The 19266-nt window shown below is 32.5% G+C and overlaps 4 protein-coding genes and 2 long non-coding RNA genes across 8 annotated transcripts; 4 read left to right on the top strand and 2 right to left on the bottom strand.

The window, feature by feature from the left end:
- Window positions 1-1043: 1043 nt before the first annotated feature.
- alc (5'-AMP-activated protein kinase subunit beta-1) lies at window positions 1044-2925 on the bottom strand. 2 transcript variants are annotated; one of them, XM_015931851.3, is made up of 5 exons: window positions 2783-2925; window positions 2290-2507; window positions 2012-2194; window positions 1752-1941; window positions 1044-1625 (listed from the first exon to the last, which is right to left on the bottom strand). In XM_015931851.3, exons 2-5 carry the CDS (start codon window positions 2494-2496, stop codon window positions 1330-1332), a joined length of 876 nt encoding a protein of 291 aa, XP_015787337.1. In that variant the 5' UTR covers window positions 2497-2507; window positions 2783-2925; the 3' UTR covers window positions 1044-1329. The 2 variants fall into 2 exon arrangements, with proteins under 2 accessions (XP_015787337.1, XP_025018401.1); XM_025162633.2 differs by lacking the exon at window positions 2783-2925 and having other exon boundaries at window positions 2290-2732.
- On the top strand, window positions 2830-7213 carry LOC107364469 (thioredoxin domain-containing protein 11). 2 transcript variants are annotated; one of them, XM_015931828.3, is made up of 7 exons: window positions 2830-2971; window positions 3326-3494; window positions 3591-3773; window positions 3837-4047; window positions 4130-4768; window positions 4839-6178; window positions 6278-7213. In XM_015931828.3, exons 1-7 carry the CDS (start codon window positions 2965-2967, stop codon window positions 6864-6866), a joined length of 3138 nt encoding a protein of 1045 aa, XP_015787314.2. In that variant the 5' UTR covers window positions 2830-2964; the 3' UTR covers window positions 6867-7213. The 2 variants fall into 2 exon arrangements, with proteins under 2 accessions (XP_015787314.2, XP_015787305.2); XM_015931819.3 differs by lacking the exon at window positions 2830-2971 and having other exon boundaries at window positions 3181-3494.
- A 339-nt stretch (window positions 7214-7552) lies between these two features.
- On the top strand, window positions 7553-12468 carry LOC107364483 (long-chain-fatty-acid--CoA ligase 4). Its single transcript, XM_015931839.3, has 3 exons — window positions 7553-7678; window positions 8716-10492; window positions 11802-12468. Exons 1-3 carry the CDS (start codon window positions 7614-7616, stop codon window positions 12216-12218), a joined length of 2259 nt encoding a protein of 752 aa, XP_015787325.2. The 5' UTR covers window positions 7553-7613; the 3' UTR covers window positions 12219-12468.
- Window positions 12469-12781: 313 nt separating this feature from the next.
- LOC107364497 (uncharacterized) lies at window positions 12782-13512 on the bottom strand. The gene is made up of 3 exons (XR_016200907.1): window positions 13394-13512; window positions 13144-13243; window positions 12782-12910 (listed from the first exon to the last, which is right to left on the bottom strand). It is a non-coding gene; the product is annotated as an uncharacterized LOC107364497 (long non-coding RNA).
- A 37-nt stretch (window positions 13513-13549) lies between these two features.
- Window positions 13550-14599, top strand: LOC107360448 (uncharacterized). Its single transcript, XR_001568295.3, has 2 exons — window positions 13550-13814; window positions 13949-14599. It is a non-coding gene; the product is annotated as an uncharacterized LOC107360448 (long non-coding RNA).
- Window positions 14600-15590: 991 nt separating this feature from the next.
- On the top strand, window positions 15591-17439 carry LOC107369411 (uncharacterized). Its single transcript, XM_015937361.3, has 3 exons — window positions 15591-16281; window positions 16343-16755; window positions 16823-17439. Exons 1-3 carry the CDS (start codon window positions 15922-15924, stop codon window positions 17130-17132), a joined length of 1083 nt encoding a protein of 360 aa, XP_015792847.2. The 5' UTR covers window positions 15591-15921; the 3' UTR covers window positions 17133-17439.
- The last annotated feature ends 1827 nt before the right edge of the window (window positions 17440-19266 follow it).

Below are 19266 nucleotides of genomic sequence, written 5' to 3' on the forward strand. Positions count from 1 at the left end.
GAACAAGTGATCCACAATTTTTACACTAAAGTAACACATTTAACAGATTCGATGGACACTAATGTATTGTATAGCCTTTGGATACCGTTTGTTTCTGGATTTGCTGCCGGTTTAACTTTATTGTGTACTGTATTTTGCTGCCGGTTTTGTTGTCGAAGAGTTTGCTGTCGAAAGCGTCCCAAAGTAAACAGCATTAAGAGAGGTTCCAAAAAGATTCAATCACTTGATGATAATCGTTATTTATTAGTTTCTAATCACAGTGATTCTGAAGGTGTTTAGCTCATTTTACTTCAAATTATCTCATTGAGTTATCACAATTGATTGAAATCCTCATTCATTTATAGTATATTTCCTATCATTTATTGAATTTCCTCGGCATTTACATTGAAAAGTAATCTAAGCAATAAAAAAATCTTAAACAATTAAATGGTAATCGTTTCATTTCACATTAAAGGTATTTATTGCTCAAAATAATTTCTACTAAACAATTAGAGATTAGATCGACAAATAGTTACTACGGATACATGCAGACAATTTTAAAATATTTTGAAAGCAAGTAAAGGCTGAAGTTAATAGCTTCATTAACCTTAACAGCGAGTGTTTACAATTAAACTTGAATTCCAGCTAGATAAATTATTAATGCTCAGGCAAGAAATCAATACAGAACTATTTTGAAGACGAGACTAACAGATGATTCTTGACTTTTTGTTTGCTATGATGAGCAAATAGCCAAACAGCCAACACGACTGTCATTGCCATTGCCATTTTTTGGCGTTTCACCTGTGTTTGTAACCAATAGACAATAATCGGAAAACTGAACAACAACAAAACGTCTTTGATGAATTGGAAAATGATTTTTGATAATCTTTTCTTTAAATTTGGTACAAGGTGGTCATTGGAATATTTCTGGCAAAACAATAGACGATTATTGATGAATTTATAAAAATACAAGCTAAATTTTATATGAATATATTGATACAATTGACAAAATTAAGGGCCAATGGGTCTAAGAATTGGTCTTATCGATAAAAAATTTCATGACATCACAATTGTAAAAATTTTAATCGGATTGCAACTTTTTTTCAAATTACATGACATACATTATGACTTTAATTTCTTCTTGCACGTTAACACTAATTAATAAATTCTTTTTTTCATGATTAGTAATGCAGGGTAGATGAATAAAGGAGGATTTTCCTGGTATCCTCATAGCTTTTCAGATTCTTTCGTATTGTAAATATTACATTCTATTTTTAATGATTCAAAAACATTGCTTCGCACCTTCGGGGATCGGATGACAATCCATTGAAGGGTCTTAAAGGGTTAGCCTTAAATTGGTTTGTACAACAGAGTAGTCACATATTTTCTCCTGTATCTGTTGGTGCAGCTTAAAACCATAACACCATCTTTGATTGACAAGGCATACAAATGATTCAACATGACGTGATTTGGCTGTGGTAAGAATGTTGGATCACCAGAGGTTAAAGTTGGGTTGTTCAGCATAACTTGTAACAGATGAGGAGGTAATATTGGAGGACCAGCGCCTTGATTACCACCTTGACCACTAGTTCTTGGATTTCCTAATTTTTGCAGCATGGAAGAAGGAAATTCCTGAGAATAAGAGCCTTCGCAATATGAATAAAAAGATGAAATTCGAATAGAAAGATAAAAAGATATTAAAAAACAGACATAACAAACATTGATGATGAAAAAATTCAAGTACAAATTGATCGAGGACTGATTGAGATTACCTGGTGGAGATCCACTAAGCTGTGTTTGATTACTATTAGTGTTTGCGGCCAGATCCATAGCAAGAGCTTCAAAAACTTCAAAATCACTTTTTTTAACATTTATGACGTTTTTCGTTTTTTCTTCATCCAAGGTTGCATTCGAGTTAACAGTTTCAGTGCCATCAACTATATATTTATATTGATGGACACCCTGAAATTGAAATAAAAATACGTATTGAACCATTAGACTGGTGTAATAAATAAAAGATTGAAATGCAAACCTCTGGCACATCTACGATAGCCACAAAATCATCATGGCTGTGAACCATTTTTATTGGCTTCCAGTCACTGAAAGTTCCAGAGATGAAAACCTCTTTTCCTCCTCCTTCCCACTTAAATACAGTTGGAAGAGCATTTTCATCAATAGATGTTCCTTGACTGATAGTCGATGCTCGAGGGCGGATCTACGAAAAAGAATTAAAAAACAGAAGACAAGATTATTAAAATATTTTGCGAAAAAATGGAAATAAATATTTAAATATATGCAAGGAGAGTTTACTTTGCATTCATCATAGCCATCATCTACACTGTATTCAGCAGAGGATTGATAGCAAAGCAACGGTTTTTTTCGACCACCAATGAAATCAAATGCTTTAGAATCATCAGCTCGCGGTGAACTAGAGGAGTCTCGAGGATGATTAACGCCATCAATTGTATAAAAATAGTTGCGGTCACGTTTAACCTGAGATGTATTAGTGTTACCCATCGAACATGAGACTAGTACAAAAACAATGAACAAAATGTAAACAAATCACAATTGAAAGTTGGAGAAGATAAAACTAAATAAAATGAAATATGTGAAGGAAAACAATTTTTATAAATTCACTTAAGGAAGCATCATAAAAAGAAAGCAATGAGGAAAATTGGTAATTAAGAAGTAAATCACAAATTAATTTACTCTCAATGTTCAGAGGCTTTAAGTTGGATCTTCCATAATACACTCAGCGCAAATAATAATTTGTTGAGCCATGTTAAGTAAGCAGCTCGTATACCTTTTAAAAAATGGCGCCACTTTCAACTCCAAGCTTTATTTATAAAAATGCTGTATCCGTTTAAAGGCGTATGAAACACTTCACCAAAACCATTTCAGACTTTTAAAATAATATAAATCGATCAATTTTGTCGTACAATTATGTTTGAACGGTGTAATTAATAATGAAATTCGTTGTTTTTAATGAAAGGTAAGCTTTCGATGTAAACATAATCGAAATAGAGTGTTGTCATCATCACCTTATGGAACAAACTTGGCAACTGTTCTGTATTTTAATCATCCATAGTCAACGCTTGGAAATTTCAACTACTGTTCATAGCTTTTAGTTATCGTTATTCTTGTTATCGTTGCTATGTGCTCTCTTGATCTATCCATAGAATCAACTGCATCATCATCATCTTACACACAGATTTGAGTTCTTTTCCACTTTCTCCCTCTTCCATCCTCTTTGGCATCACCTTTATATCATCTGTGTTATTTTTCTATTGTGTTTCTCTACTAATAATAATTTTATCGTCATGATCGTCTATTGTAATGGGTGAAGAGTCAGCCCATAGCCGTTTGGAATCTAGTTTAGAAGATAAAAATGTTGATGATTGTGATGTTAGGCATGAACGTGATGTGCAATTTGTAAATACTATTTATCCTGACCAATCACATCAACAAGAGCAGGTTCAATTTAATTCTATCTCTACCAATGGGCTCAAAAATCGGTGAGTGAATCTCTGATGATATAATTTCTATCAAATTGCTTGTTTCTTGTGTTTTCACGTTTATTTACCACATGTTCTATTTTATTTTATTCACAGTTTGAGTCCATATCTCGATAAAAAAGGATTAGTGTTAAATGGTGGTCACGTTGATACCAGAGGTGTTGTGCAAAATATTAAAATGAGACTCCAAAATTTTATTAATGCCATCAGAGCGCGAATTAAACAACTATCCATCGTACTTATCATTTCGATAACAGTTCTAGCTACTTTAAAACATGAGTAAGTCAACATAAGTTCACTGTTAGAGCATCATTTTAACTATTTCTCATTTTTTTCTCATAGTCGCTTGATTATACGGAAGACTCCACCGCCAAGCAAATTCTTCTCTACTGACTCATTAATTGAAGATTATGAAACTGGCAGCTTTTCTGAATTAATTACCCGCTCATCGGAGTCGGATGTATCTTTCACCATGTACTATGCACCTTGGGATGCACAATGCATAAAGTTCAAGAGAGAGTTTGAAATTATAGCCAGCCATTATCCCAACCAGGTTTGACAATATATTTTTGCTTAGTCTTTAATTTTGGAGTATCAATCCTAAATATGCAATTTTTTATCCTTTTTATCAATAGATTTATTTCGCAGCTATAAACTGTTGGTGGCCAGATGGTGAATGTAGACAACATAATATGATTCATCAATATCCTTCATTTTCCGCTCATCTACGAAATATTGGAGCTCTTACTTACCCAGGTCCATTAATGGCTGGTTATATCATTCACTATCTCGATAATTTAATCGACCCATTGACACCAATTCAAGATGAAGGACAGTTATTAGATCTTATTTCGAAACACGATGGTGTTGCAGTGGGATATTTTGATTTCAACGATCCTTCAACTTTATCTTCATATGATTTATTTTTTAAAGCCTCAGTCCGGGCTCTGCAATCAGATCCTTTCCGACTTGTAAAATTCTGTGTCATCACGAGTCGTAAAGTTGCTCAAAAAGTGCGAATTAATACAACTTCATCAATTAATCTTTATTCTTGGAATACAACGTCCATTGTAGGAACCGATTTTAAAAATTCAGATGCCGTCCTTAAATGGATATACAGTAATTTATTTGATGATTGGAAAGGTTTAGTTGATTGGCTTATACCAAGTGGTAGAAAAAGTGATGCTTTGGCCGAAATTTTGGAATCCAGTCCTACTCTAGTCCTTCTTACACCTAGAAGTTTAATTTTTGGAATTTCTCCTTATTATGACATTGTAAGACTATTTATATTCGTGTTTTATTTAAGAAAATACAATAATGAATTTATTCTTGATTTCTTTATAGCTTCGTGAAGTTGCTATGGACTATCATAATTGTGAAAACTCTCCAACCATCAAGTCGCTCATTCACCGTAGTATCTTAAGACGCCGGGCAACAGAGGAAAGTCTAATTGAAATGGAAGAAAAATGCCATGAGCTTATGAATCCGATTGCTGAAAAGAGTGATATTTGGAAAATGTCCAATGTTATATCTGAAGATACATGTTGTCATTCACAAATAGTTCGTTGGAGACCAATTGGAAAATCAGCTGAGAAAAAGTGTTATTGCACCGCCTGTATTCGCATTAATTTATCTAAGTGCCCATCAGGCTGTAAAAAATTCAACTGTTTAGCAACAGTAGCTCGATATTTAAATTCATTCGAGCCATTGGAAATAAACAAAACTGCTTCTTTCTGCAATGAAATTAAAAGTACCTATCAACCTAAATATACTCCATACTACAAAATTGAGGTTACATGTTCTGGCAACTTACCCAATGAAATGGATTCTCATCAATACTCTCTTATAAATGATAACAGAGACGATACCTATGATTCAGAATATTTTTCATCGCTAAAGTATCTATCGGAAGACTCTAATGTAGGATCTTTCAACTTTCCTACTAAAGATGATAAAATTGTTCGCATGATGAAAAATTTGGAACATCAATACTGTTATCGCCTAGCACTGGGTCTAAACTACAGTGATTTCAATTTTCCAGATAGTGGAGAAGGATCACTGAGTTCGACTTCATCGAAATGGAGAGAAAATTTTACCGGCTTAGGATGTAAAGCCAACAAAACGTTAAAGTTTCTTGCGATTGACTCTATTCTCTACCCTGGTTTCGCCGAGTCACTAGGAATTGACATATTTAATGAGACGCACGCAACTTTAGCTTTCATAATCGAGTCTCACCAGGAAAATATTTATCTTCTCAACCACCAAGTTGCATCATCATGCTGTTCTTCATCAACCATCAACAAAAGAGCTTTTTATGAAATAATCAAAAACTATACAGACAACAAGCTTGTTCGTTATTTACGAAGCTCGACGGATAAATCAGTGTCATCTTCAGAACAGTGTTTAAAAGGATTAGGCAATGATCAAATTATTTGTGTTCCTGAAATTCATAGTAATAACTTTAAAGAGATAGCGTTATCACCGAAACGAGATGTTCTTGTCATGTACTTTACTCCTTGGTGTGGTTATTGTTCAACGGTTGCCCATATTTATCTTTCGGTTGCCAAATATTTTCAGAATATTGATGGCATTTTATTCACCCGGATAAACGGAGATACAAATGATTTACCGTTTGAGTATAATGTCGACAAATATCCGACAATTATGCTGTTTCCAGCCTACAGGTAATTAATCATTTTTTCACTACATAATTGCTTATAGATTTTAAATTATAATTTCTCCATGCATATAACTTTTTTTAATTTTAACCTTTTTGTTTACAGAAAATCTGAAACTGTTACTTTCCCATCAACTCGGTCAATCACACAATCTAATTTATTAGGATTCATTTTGACATATGCACAACCATCTGTTAAACTCCAGATAGCATTAAGTCTTTGTGATGTTAATTGTCTTCTCCGAAACTGGTTTAACTATCAACGACATTCAACAACCCTGTTCAAATCATATAAAAATGACTTAATAAGTCTTGTTTTCTTACGAGATAAATTAAGTGATCTTCGAAAGAAACAACGCGCTCTACAACAACCATTTATTGATCACTATATCGCAAACTTAAGGAAAAAGCGAAGTCAATTTGAATTACTATTCAATGTAAAACAATTTCTAGTTAACAGGCTGTCTGATATCTCCAAGAAATCAGCTGATGAATTAATTGATGTTAAAAAGGGCCAAGAATGGTTAGCTGAAACTGTTAGTGAAATTTTACGTCCGTCGTCTCAGACTGAATCCAAAAGTATATCTAAGAAGTCTAAATCACGAAATTCATCTCCGTCGAAATCATCAAAAGAAGATAATAAACCTGTTAAAAAGACAAAATCAAAATCAAAATCAAAGAAAGATGAGCTTTGAAGTTTTGTTTCGCATAATTTACCATCGTATGTTCACTTTTGCCTTATATTATGTGCTTGGATTTTTAGTTCAACAAAAAATGTTTTAATCAAAAACAAACTTCGAAATATTCATCACGAAGATTGTATCGAATCACAATTCAAAAATCAAGCACAACAACAGTGATCTGAGAAAAATTTATTCAAAGTTAAAAATCTCTAGACTTCTAAATCATGGGAATCCCATCTTTACACACAAGCTTGATTCACGAATCATTTTATGTTGAAATTAGATCAAATCTTCATTTGATATTTTCAATAGCAATAATCTGTAATTTTCTTATTAAAAATGACTCTATTTTTCTGAAATCTTTCAAACATTGAAGCAATTTCTTTCCCCTGTAATCATGTAAAATCATATTTCTATTTCGACTTGATCCGAAGGTTAAAGTCTACATTATACATGTGTCTTACATACACATTTCATTGTTAATGCATTTTATTATTTGAAATTACTTTCAATCTCTTCCTTTATGAAGACATAAGCTAACTCAACAATGAAACATATGTTTCATGTGTTTCTGAAGAAATCTATTTTTCTTCATTAATATTACAACATTTTATTTATCTAATTTTGAACATAATCTTATCTAATTTTAGATTAAAATGGCTACACTGATCTTAGGAAAAGGTTGCATTAATCATTTAGACGCGTATGCAAGTTGTTTGTGATTTTCTCATTAATTGTGTTCATCTATAAATCAAAACGATGGAAGCCTCAATTACTCAGCCAAATCAACAAAGATGTGGATTATTTTACAGCAAATTAGCAAGGTATTTATTGATGCTCATCCAATAAGGAAAAAAACAAGATCAAAAAGCGATGGAAATATCCTGAAGCTTATTTACCAGTTTATATTATTTAGTATTAATAAATGTTTTAACAAGGTCAATCAAGGCCAGTTAAGGTCAGGAATAGTCTTGATTGGTCAATATTAAGTAATTTGAGTCATTAATCAATAGGCTTTTTGTTACATGAATTAATGTAATTTTCTGTGTTATTCACAAAAAATTGTATAACTTTGCAAATGCTGTGGCATGTGGCATTGGAATACAAATTACTTGTTAAATCATTGATTTTTACATTTTTACATTGATTCCAATGTGTTTTAGTTACAGTTTTAGATTATATTTTCAATGAAATTCAAGGATCTAAAGGCTTGAATTTCGCAGGGATCAAATTGATAGATAAAGCCATTGCCAAAAAATGGGTAAAAACTTGAGCTTGTAATGAAAGAAAGCAAAAGATGCGAGAAAGAAAACTTTCAATTTCAATTTTCACTGAATAGTATTCAGGTTCAAGAGTAGTCAAGCAACTCACTCTTACTGTTAATCACTCTCACTTGAAGTGACAGTCCAGTGAAAAACGCTGAACACATCGTTGACTTGAATAAACAAGTGAATAGAAGTCGTAAATGTAACTTTGTATTCCAGTGAAACAGTAAAAAGCAGTTTGTCTTTGTGTTTCCCTTCTGCCTAATTTTACGAAATTTTATTTAAATTCATTGGAATTTTCGTGTCTATCACCTTTCATGAATTTAGTTCAATATTTAATTTAAATCCGAACTATTGTCGTCGTTTTTTTCCAATTAATTTTAATAGCTTTCAATGATTCCTTCCAATTTTACAATTGTTTATTTTTGAAAATTCATTTTTTTGTCGTTGCTTTATTTCATGCCTTTTTAAAATCTGATATTCTGGTTTGTGACTCGATCGACAACTCATGGTTATTATTGTGAATTAATTAATGGTAATTGACACTGAATAACTTGATAAAATTTGACAAATCAACGCAACTGTGCAATACACAGCATAAGTGGAATAATGAATCTCATCAAATCAGCTGTGTTCGTCTATGACACGGTAACCCTTCCTGGCTATTATTTAGCAAACAAACCTTGGGCCAATAAAAGTGGATCACCTGGACATAAATGTACAACAAAAGTGTCTATTACACCGTCAACCAATGCTGAAACCGGATTACCAGAAGTGACAATAGTTCGTACTGGCGACCAGCCTGTAAGCCATTTAGACTCCTATGGTACAATTGACTCTGCCATGAGAGATGTTTTTGGTCGATTCTCATCTAAACCTTGTCTAGGTTATAGAGAAGTGTTTTTTGAAGAGGAGATAATCGCACCAGAATCGGGTAAACGATTAAAGAAAAAGATACTCGCTCCTGCTTATAAATGGTTCACATTTGCCCAGGTAGATAAATTGGTCGATGACTGTTCTAGAGGAATATTATCGCTTGATTTAGCTCAATCAGGTGATCGAGTTGTCATATTTTCAGAGACTCGCATGGAATGGTTGATCAGTTTTCATGCTTTACTGCGCCTTAATTGCCCGGTGGTTACTTTATACGCTAATTTAGGATCCGACGGGATTGTCCATGTTCTTAACCAAACAGAAGCAACAGTTGCCATAGTTTCATCAGAAGTAATCAACAAGTTGACTGAATTACGAGGTGAATTAAAGTACCTTCGACATTTGATTTTATTGGAAAGCAAAGGATGTATTCCAATTGATACAAGCAAACTCAACTCACAGTATAATATCGTCCCATGGTCAACCCTTTTATCCACTGGTGGTTCATCATCACCTCATTTGAAACCCAAAGAAGTATCAACTGAAAACTCAAATGCTCTTATAATGTACACTTCAGGTTCAACTGGAGTCCCAAAAGGAGTTGTAATCAGCCATAAAAATTTTTTGACTGCCGTTCGTGCAATGAACACCATTCTTGACCAGTATCACGATAAAAATGGTGTTCACATTGGTTACCTTCCCCTTGCTCATATTTATGAATGTGTCGTTGAACATTGTATAATCATGATGGGACTTCAAGTTGGCTACTCCTCACCCTTTACATTAACCAATAACTCACCCGGCATTAAATCAGGAGTTGACGGTGATTTGACTGTTCTTAAACCTAGACTTTTATGCGGAGTTCCCTTGATTCTGGACAGGATACGAAAAGAAGTAACCAAACTGGTGGAAGCTAAAGGAGGTTTAGCCGCTAAAATGTTTCACTTTGGTTTAGATTATAAAAACTATTGGATGTCCAAAGGATTTGAGACACCTTTAATGGACAAACTGGTCTTTTCACGGACCCTCTCTGCTCTTGGAGGTAAACTTGTGGCCATTGTTTCCGGAGGAGCACCACTTTCGGTAGAGACTCAATATTTTGCCAGAGCGTGTTTTTCTTGTAGTTTAATCGTCGGCTATTCAGCAACCGAAGTATGTGCTGCTGGTACTTGCATGGATCTCGGTGATATGACTCTTGGAAATGTAGGATTCCCATTGTTTGGCATTAAAATACGACTGATTCCATGGGAAGAGGCTGGTTATAGTCCTGATGATAAACCTTATCCTCGAGGTGAGATAGTAATTGGTGGCGATACAGTGGCCATGGGATATTATAAGAATGAAGAAGAATCAGAATCAGCGTTTAAAGTAGAAAACGGAATTCGCTGGTTTTATACAGGAGATATTGGTGAAATGTTACCTGATGGAAAGCTTAGAATTATTGACAGACGTAAAGATTTGGTTAAATTACAGTTTGGTGAATACATTTCACTAGGAAAGGTATGTATTATTGACGTTAAAGGTTTTACTTCAACTTGTAGTTTATTGTTTGACAAATTACAAAAATCCAGGAAGAAGTTACATGAAATTTGTGAATCAATCTTTTATTTCACTGAATCGGAAACACTTGTCAAGGATTGTGATTCAAATGAAAAGTGATTGCATAAAGGTAGACAAAACAAAAGAGGCAAGAAAAGTTCACAAGCAATCCATGTAATAGTTGAATATCATTGTTAACAAAGAGATTAATTTAGTCTGTAACTTGTTTTCGAGTTTAATTTCAATGTCAGTGAGTTTAAATTAGAACAGTATTTGAACCAAATTAAGCTAACCATACTTCCTTCTAAGTAACTATGAAATCTCAAGAAACAACAATAATAGAAGATAATAAATAAAGCTCATTATTTCAGGTTGATGAGTTTTTACCTGATCAATTTCCCGTTATCAACAATACAAAATTTTATGGTCAGGGTCAACCTTTGAAAGTCTAACAGAATTAAAGTTAATTGTCTCGTCCAGTGACTATCTTCACTTATCAATTGTCTTAATTGTTTCAAGAGGGAAGTAGAGTTGAAAAGCAAACCTTCAATCCAAAAACAAGTACCAATCAAGCTACTAGAGCAATGGTGATGATTGAGTGATCAGCTGGCTATCAAGGTAAAACTATAGCTAAAATGAAGATGATTTTTACTGGATTGAACTTATTAATTGAGTCCAATTGTCTCTATTTAGTTATGTTTAAGGAAAAAAGTGATTTAATATTTAAGTGATCATATTTTTCGCAGATTAAGCTTGACCAAATGTGAAACTGCCCCAAGTAATTCACTAATTGAGTGTAGAGTTTGGTTCGTGGTTAAAATAGCAAATTGTCAATATCATTAGTACAAATTCATTGATGACCTTTATTCAAAGATTCATTCAAATGAAATTGTTCAAGTTTTAATATCTTTTTGAACTTGACAAGGTCAAGTTTATTTTGCTTTTCCTTTACAAATTTACCTGCAATTTATTTCCCTTTAAATTGCCTTTCAGTTACTTTAATAGTATTTATCTTTAATCTCTCAATTGACTGACCATAAGTTAATATGAATATTTACTTGCTTCGATAATCACAATGAAAAATTGACACAAATTTCACTCAATTCAATACACAACTTGAACCATTTCAATCTATTGAGATTATTCAATATTACAATATTGTTTGACCTTTATAAATAATCCAGTTGATTTACCTTAATTTTTAGTCTTTTATTTTAATCTACATTTTAATTTCAATCAATATTAATCATGTTTGTATCTTTACTTTCAGGTTGAATCGGGTCTAAGTGGTAATCCTTTGGTTGAGTCAATCTGTGTTTATGGCGATGGTTTGCACAATTATACAATTGCCTTGATTGTTCCTAATTCACAGTCACTGAAACTATTGGCATCCAAAATTTCACCTGATTTGGCTGATGAGTCTTTTGAAGATTTATGTGATAACCCGAAAGTCAATCAAGTGTTTGTTGATGAAATTGGACGTTTCTCGATGAACATTGGTTTAAACAAATATGAGATTCCAAGGAAAATTAAATTATGCAAAGAAGAGTGGACACCAGATTCGGGTTTGGTGACTGCCGCTATGAAAATCCGTCGAAATGAGTTGAAGAAGTTTTACGCTCGTGATATTGAATTAATGTATTCTGATAATGTTGTTGACCAGAATCAGAATCTAAGAAAAATTTAGATATTTTGTTAAATATTAATAGATGCACCAACAATTGCTATTTAATTATTTTTGTAATTTTGTTATCATTTTTTAACCGTTTATACCGTTTTCAGGCCAATTTGCCTATTTTCAATGATAATCTTGAACGATTTCAATTGATAATTATTTGTGATTACATTTTTAGTCCATAAATGTTTATTATACGAGCCTTGATTGCTTATTAAATGAATTGACTACAAATAAAGCAAAAATTAATTTACACCATTTATTGGTTTTGAATTGAAACAATTTAATATATAAATTTGCCTCAGCTAATACAGTTAAATGTGGCACTGACATTGAAAAATGTTGATAGACAATTGCAATACATTTTGATCATCATGAAAAGTTGATCATTAACCGATAATTATCACAAATCAAGGTCAACAGTATAAGTGAAGACAATTATTTAAAAGGTGAATAACGCCTTGAGGAACTTTTATTCAATCTCTTCAGGTAAACAGGAATTTATTTTTCCATTCATTTTTCATCATTTTTCCTGTTTAGATAAATATTCAATGGTTACAATTATGGTTAGCTTCAGTCTTTCCATGCTTTTTTTGCTTCTCGTGTTGATGCCATGATGTAATGAAAAGATTCACAGAGTGTTATTTAAATCAATTTGTCAACCTCGAAGCTATTATTTAATCCATCTATTCAAATCTCAAAAGCTATAATTGAAAGATTATTATTAATGGTATGTTCAATACGTTTCTCATTGAAATTGCTGATCAATATAATTTGATAACAATAAGGTCTTCAGTCAACTTGATCGCTGTGATTGTTTACTATTTAAAGGATTGCAGTAATCATTTAAATATTGTATATGAGGCCAATTTTCGGACCCACAACCTTGATACTTTCATTAACAATCGAAAAGAGTAAACGAAACAGCGATAATAACCTTTAACAAGTCATTTAAGCTTGTATAAGCCATTCATAATCAGATGTTTCACGCGAGTTACCAGAATATATTAGCGGATTCCATCCATAAATTGAAATCTCTGATAAAATCAAGTATAGCACAATACATATCATTAATTATTTCAAAGCACATGACTTCGGTATGACATAATGTAGTAATTAGTTAATTTTAAACATGCATAGGTTACATATATGCAGTATGTAGTTGTAGATTTATGAATATTACTTACTTTATTCATGTCGGTCTTGTTGAAACTTGTAATTTGTCAGATGAACTAATCCACATGTTTATGTAAATTAAATGTTTTCCCATATTTGATTATCAATCAATCAATTTTGAGTATTTTCAGTAAATTTTTCCTCGTTGACCAGACTAGTGAAGTTTTCAAAACTAAATACAGGTTTTGCTGTGAAATAAATGAAATAAAAATAAAATGGTTTGAATTTGAATCAATAGATGGCGAATCAGTTGCTTTTAAATTTAGCGGAAAATTAATTATGATTTCAAGTTAATATGAACAGTTGATCTTTTTTTAAAACAATTGAGTTTAATAGAAACAACTTACCCATAATTGCTAATTCACAATTACACTTTTAAGGACCAAAGCATAGGATTGTATTTTGTAAACCATAACCATGTTTTATATCGAGGTAAGTCTTGTCTTTTATTGAGATTGAGATCTTGCTTAAATCCAAAGTCTATAAAAAGCAAGATTCAATATAACAGCTTTCATGTAACATTAATGATATTAATCCAGTTTATTTTGATTTTCTATTAATTGCAGGTGATATCTGCATCTCCTATTAAAGAAACATATTTAGGAAGAAGATCTACGAACGAGTGTCAACAACTCATTTTGAACCGTCACATTCAAGATAGGGCCTGATTCATTTGCCAATGGAAAAGATTTGATTCAAGTTCACAAAATTTCCATGTTGAATATCCTGAATTGGCTGATTCCATTGAAGTCCATTAAAATTATAAATTGAGGAGAAAATTAACCAAGAGAAAACAAAGATAATTCCAATGAGCTTGGCATATGAAGTCTGCTCAAGATGATATTAAGAGAGGAGGCAAACATCCGCAAATACAACTGAATGTATTGCTACAAGAAATGCAAAAAAATTTTAACTCAGCTTCATCCTGGAAACAAAGAGACCACCAAATTGAATTGTTTAATGAATCAAACTCAATTATCCTTTTTTATACAATTAATTGATTATATAACTTATCTTGAGTTACACCTTTTGACTTCATTGTTTGGCACTCATTATAATCCACTTGAAATTCTATCCACAATATTCCTGTCCTTTTGAATTCGCTGATATATTCAAGTATCTCCATTCAAATATCGATATCAATTCTCTTGATAAGAACGAAAACAATGAAGATTCAACTTAAATTAAATTTTAAAATATCTTTTCAAATACAAAAATCGATTCAAGTTAAAAATAGTTTCATTAAAAATACAAAAAAATTAACCAACCACAAAACGCAAATAACAAAACAACAGTCAATGGGAAAAATTAAGGATAGCATTAGAGCTTATAAACGTCTAGTTTTCAGGTCTAAATGAATAGACTATATTACAGACATCAGATTAGGCGTCTAAAATTTTATTTAGACCTTAACTTAGACTTTGACATTCGAGAAAAATTTCGGACTTCTAGCCTTTTAGCGTCTAATCTAATTTCTAGATTTTAATCAATGAAATCTTGGTTCCATTTTTAAACAGATACAATAAGCTAGCATCATGACTCTCCAGAACCATTGTAATGTCTTAATTGTTTATTCAAATATTAGTCAAATTGATTTCGATTATGTGATATGATGAAGACCGAAATAAATAGCAAAATGATCTTCAAAAATCAATGAGCTAAGAGTGGATCAACAAAATTGAAATCTAGACAAAAGGCTGAAGGTTAGATTTTAGCTTCAGAGCTAATTGAAATTACGTTATGAAAAAAATAAAATCTTGGCTAAAATCGTCTAATATCAGAACCTCTACATAGCATTAAGTTTGTCACATTATTTATCACTTGATTAACTGATTGACACGAAATGTTCAACTCCAAATGCAAAATCAAGTGACTGCTTTTATCAATGTTTTGGTCTCATTAAAATTGTGTTTAAATCGCGATTTGAATGGCTTTTAAAATGAATTGGTGAAAAGAGTGACAAACTTAATGCTATTCCTAATGAAAAGAAGAAATAAAAGCGTCAATAATTAAAGTTTGATTACAATTAACAATGGTAAAGGTGCTAATAAAGTGCATTAAATGATTGGTTAGCAAAATTGTATTAGCTGAGTTACTCATGGGCGGAGAGTTTCAACTGGAAACCATCCAATAACCAGTAAGACTGGGAATGTATTTCAATGTAATGTTATTTTACAGGGAGGAGACTTTACTATTGTCATTATAATGGCAGTGTGTGTTGAGGCCAAGCAGAGTGAGAAAAGAGAGAAAAGAAGAAGACTTTAAGGTCAATGAGAGGACGATGATGAAGATGATGATGAAGATGATCTTGAAAAAAAATAAACGTAAAAATCATTGGAAAGTAAAAAGCTCGTAAGAGTTACTTGGAGTACCAAAAACAATTTTAGTTAAGTGTAAAAAGGGAAACAAGAAGAGGACTTGTTAAGAAGAGTGCAGTTGAAATATATATCATCATCTTAAAAGAAAAGAAGGAGAGAGAAGAGAGAGAAGAAGAAGAAGAGAGACAGAGAGTGAGATTATTTGTATCATTATCGTTATAATGAATATAGGATCATCTTCATCTGGATCATCATCCACTGTAACTGCCACTTCGTCTGTTACTGGATCAACTTACAACAATTACTGTGATCCCTTTTATCCCAACGGAGGCTCATCTTCATGGGCATCATACCTGCCACCGCCACCACCACCACCACCGGCATCATCAGTGGGAAGCCTTGCCGGTCCAAGTGGACCTTCAACGTCAACCTCTGGTTCCACTTCGGGACTTGATGCTTCATGTTACTACAACCATGGGACAGCCGGCAAACCTTATCATCCCCATCACCATCACCATCACCACTACACTTCAATATCTCATCAACGAAGGAAAAGACGAGTCCTTTTCACTCAACAGCAAGTAAGTACAATTGGTTGATTGTGTTTTGGTTTACCTTAATTTAATTGTTTTACTTGTCAAGGTTTATGAATTGGAAAAGCAGTTTCGTACAAGAAGATATTTAACGGCTCAAGAGCGTGAACAGTTGGCTTCAATTATTGCTCTAACTCCGACTCAGGTTAAAATATGGTTTCAAAATCATCGGTACAAGTGTAAGAGACAACAAAAGGAAAAGTCAATGTCTGAATCTCCAGGATCAACTGAATCTAATCATCAGGTTAATTGTGATGTAAACAGCAATGATGGTAATACTGTTACTGGCAACACTCACAATCCACCTAAACTGCAAACCAAATCAACTGGATTATCATCAAACTCATTACTCAACTATCACCATTCATCTGAACATCCCGGTAATCATCATCAATCTCAACGTGCATCTTCACCAAGACAAATTGCTGTTCCAGTGCTTGTTAAAGATGGTAAATCATTAATGTAAGTTGTCTCAATTTTTTATATCAAATCAAGTTCATTTCAACTAAACTTGTACTTTCTTTGTCAGACCAACTGAATGTCCAACTTCAAATGAATCTCAAGTGAAACAAGAAATGACTTTTACTGGACCTCCACTGGTATCATCATCATCATTTACTCTTCACAATCAACAATCAATTGCACCTTACCATCCTTACCATCATCATCATCACCATCATCACCCCTTCTCTGGTCCACCCAATCCCAATCCAATGGGTCCATCCATTTGTCATCCTTTTGCATCAAGTAATACCTTTCCTTTAGGCCATCATCATCAGAGTCATGTAACTTCAGCTGATCCTCACCATGAATTCCTATTGAGAAGTGCACATTGGTAGACAGCGACAGAACCAAGACTTGAATCACAAAACAAAAGTCAAAATGCTGCTAAAGTGTTTTTAATCAACTCATAATAAGACAATTACTATTTACTAACTTCATTTCATGTTAAATGTTTAGTTATTATGCATATGAACACTTTGGATATAATAGATTGATCAGTGATTAAAATGTATTGTATTGATTTGATTTGCTGTCAAATGCATTTTCATCTCATTTTGTTATTGTTTGTTTCCCTTCATTTACACACACACAACCAACAATCCATTCAATATTATTTACAAATAAAAGTGTCACCAAATGTAATTTAAAACCTTAACCAATATTTACTTTTAATGGTAAGTCAATTCAACTAAACCTGTTCATTTAACAGTTCAAAACTCAACATAACTCAACATGACCTAACATTAAAAAACGATATTAATATTTGTATTCAATCCATGAAGGAATCTTCATCTAGAAATGAACAAAACTTGAAATTAAAGTAAATCCAGAAAATGGATTTTCTCGTCCAAATTGAATGACTAAATTGCAATGTGAGGAAATGAAGGGAAGAGTAATTAGAGCAAGACTGGTGTTCAACTGTCCATCGGTCAACATTTAATTGCCATTGAAAAGAGTAAAGTAAACAAGGTAAAGTAAGATGGAAGCCTTTGGTGAAAAGTTTTGACAGACAATAATATTCACATTATCATCATGTTATAATGAAACTGGAACGGAAATTAAAGGACAACAAACCAATGGATTGTTAAAAAGCATTGATCCAAATGTTTCTCAATACAAATGGGCAAAATAAACAGACGGACCAATTGAAGTGGAAAAATGAGATTTAATCAACATTTCTTGTTTCATTTTTGCTCATTTCAACCAACACAAAATTCAAATTAACCTGACCAATCGGAGAAGTGTCCAGAAGCTGGAAACATTCAACACTAAATAAATATCAAAGTGTGATAAAAGCTCAACATCAGTTACTGTTGAAAGAATCCAGACAAATCTCTGAAACTAACAAACCTTTTTGTACAAAGTATTCAGTTTTATCCTGGAAATCGATGGTAAAATCAAATGTTCAGAATGTTTGACTTGAATGGCGAAAACAAAATTTCGTGATTTATCTCGAAAAGTAATTCGAGCTTTAAGCACGTCTTTTGCATAACACAATGTACTAAGCCAAAGGCCAAAATGCATATTCTTATAAACTAATAACCATTAAACCCACATGATCTTATCATTTCAATTTCCATTTCCAATTAACTTTATCAACCCAAATCAAAGATTTTTCATGAAAAGAATTGAATATTGATCGTTTCCTCAAATCTCATTACACATTTCAATGGAACCACAGCAACAGTAAAAAGGTAAAAGTTAATCTACAATAAATTGTTGAAAAAATCAACTTATTATTCTTAGTCAAATAAGCAATTGAAATCAATTGACCAAGAAGAAGAAGAAGGGAAAAAAAGTTAATCATGAATTGAGTCTGAATCCTGTAGCCTTGAGATGATGAATAAAGTCCCAAAATACTGGGGAAAAAGTATTGAGTTATTTACACAAGAATCAACCATTTCAAGGATTCAATTGATTAAACAAAGAAACAGTTTAAGATGAAAATTTCGAGTCAATCAATCGGAAGCTAACAATAGATATTGAGTTTTTTTAAAAGATGATCAAGACGGAAATCTCATGCAAACTTACCATTTTAATGTTAATTTTAATGTTAATTTTATTGTTGAACAAAATAATCACAGTTGGATGTAATACTTAAAGTAACCAAAAATTACCTTTAAATCATCAAGACTGCCTCTCATCAAGATGATCATAACCTTCTTCATCTTAAGATTGTTCATCTTCCATTCAATTCACACTGTCATTCAAGGTGATGATGATGAAGGCAAATGCTCGTGGCTTTATCTGATAATTGCTAATTACAATTGAACAGCAAGATGAAATATCTCAACTTGTATTGGAGTTAGAAAGCGCTGCCGAAAAAAAAGGTCAATTTTGTTGACTTTTCTTCTTCTTTTTTTAAGGTTAATAGTTGTTCACTTTTGTTGAACAACGTTTAATCATTGATAATTAACTTAATCGTTCAACTTGTTGATTTACTTCAAGTTGAAGACGTGTGTGTATTTA

Source organism: Tetranychus urticae, chromosome 1 (genome assembly GCF_039701765.1).
Source record: "Tetranychus urticae isolate SD_2017Ah chromosome 1, NJAU_TeUrti_SD_1.0, whole genome shotgun sequence".
Lineage (NCBI taxonomy): Eukaryota > Metazoa > Arthropoda > Arachnida > Trombidiformes > Tetranychidae > Tetranychus > Tetranychus urticae.

Excerpts from the sequence above, each read along its gene's own strand:
- alc (XM_015931851.3), bottom strand. The coding sequence starts at position 2,496 with ATGGGTAACACTAATACATCTCAGGTTAAACGTGACCGCAACTATTTT. Across the intron at positions 1,942-2,011 it reads CTATCGTAGATGTGCCAGAG|GGTGTCCATCAATATAAATA; the intron begins GTTTGCATTTCA and ends TTTCAATTTCAG. Across the intron at positions 1,626-1,751 it reads GCTTAGTGGATCTCCACCAG|GCTCTTATTCTCAGGAATTT; the intron begins GTAATCTCAATC and ends CATATTGCGAAG.
- LOC107364469 (XM_015931819.3), top strand. The coding sequence starts at position 3,316 with ATGGGTGAAGAGTCAGCCCATAGCCGTTTGGAATCTAGTTTAGAAGAT. Across the intron at positions 4,048-4,129 it reads CCAGCCATTATCCCAACCAG|ATTTATTTCGCAGCTATAAA; the intron begins GTTTGACAATAT and ends TTTTATCAATAG. Across the intron at positions 4,769-4,838 it reads TTTCTCCTTATTATGACATT|CTTCGTGAAGTTGCTATGGA; the intron begins GTAAGACTATTT and ends ATTTCTTTATAG.
- LOC107364483 (XM_015931839.3), top strand. The coding sequence starts at position 7,614 with ATGGAAGCCTCAATTACTCAGCCAAATCAACAAAGATGTGGATTATTT. Across the intron at positions 7,679-8,715 it reads TTTTACAGCAAATTAGCAAG|CATAAGTGGAATAATGAATC; the intron begins GTATTTATTGAT and ends TGCAATACACAG. Across the intron at positions 10,493-11,801 it reads AATACATTTCACTAGGAAAG|GTTGAATCGGGTCTAAGTGG; the intron begins GTATGTATTATT and ends CTTTACTTTCAG.
- LOC107369411 (XM_015937361.3), top strand. The coding sequence starts at position 15,922 with ATGAATATAGGATCATCTTCATCTGGATCATCATCCACTGTAACTGCC. Across the intron at positions 16,282-16,342 it reads TCCTTTTCACTCAACAGCAA|GTTTATGAATTGGAAAAGCA; the intron begins GTAAGTACAATT and ends TTACTTGTCAAG. Across the intron at positions 16,756-16,822 it reads AAAGATGGTAAATCATTAAT|ACCAACTGAATGTCCAACTT; the intron begins GTAAGTTGTCTC and ends TTTCTTTGTCAG.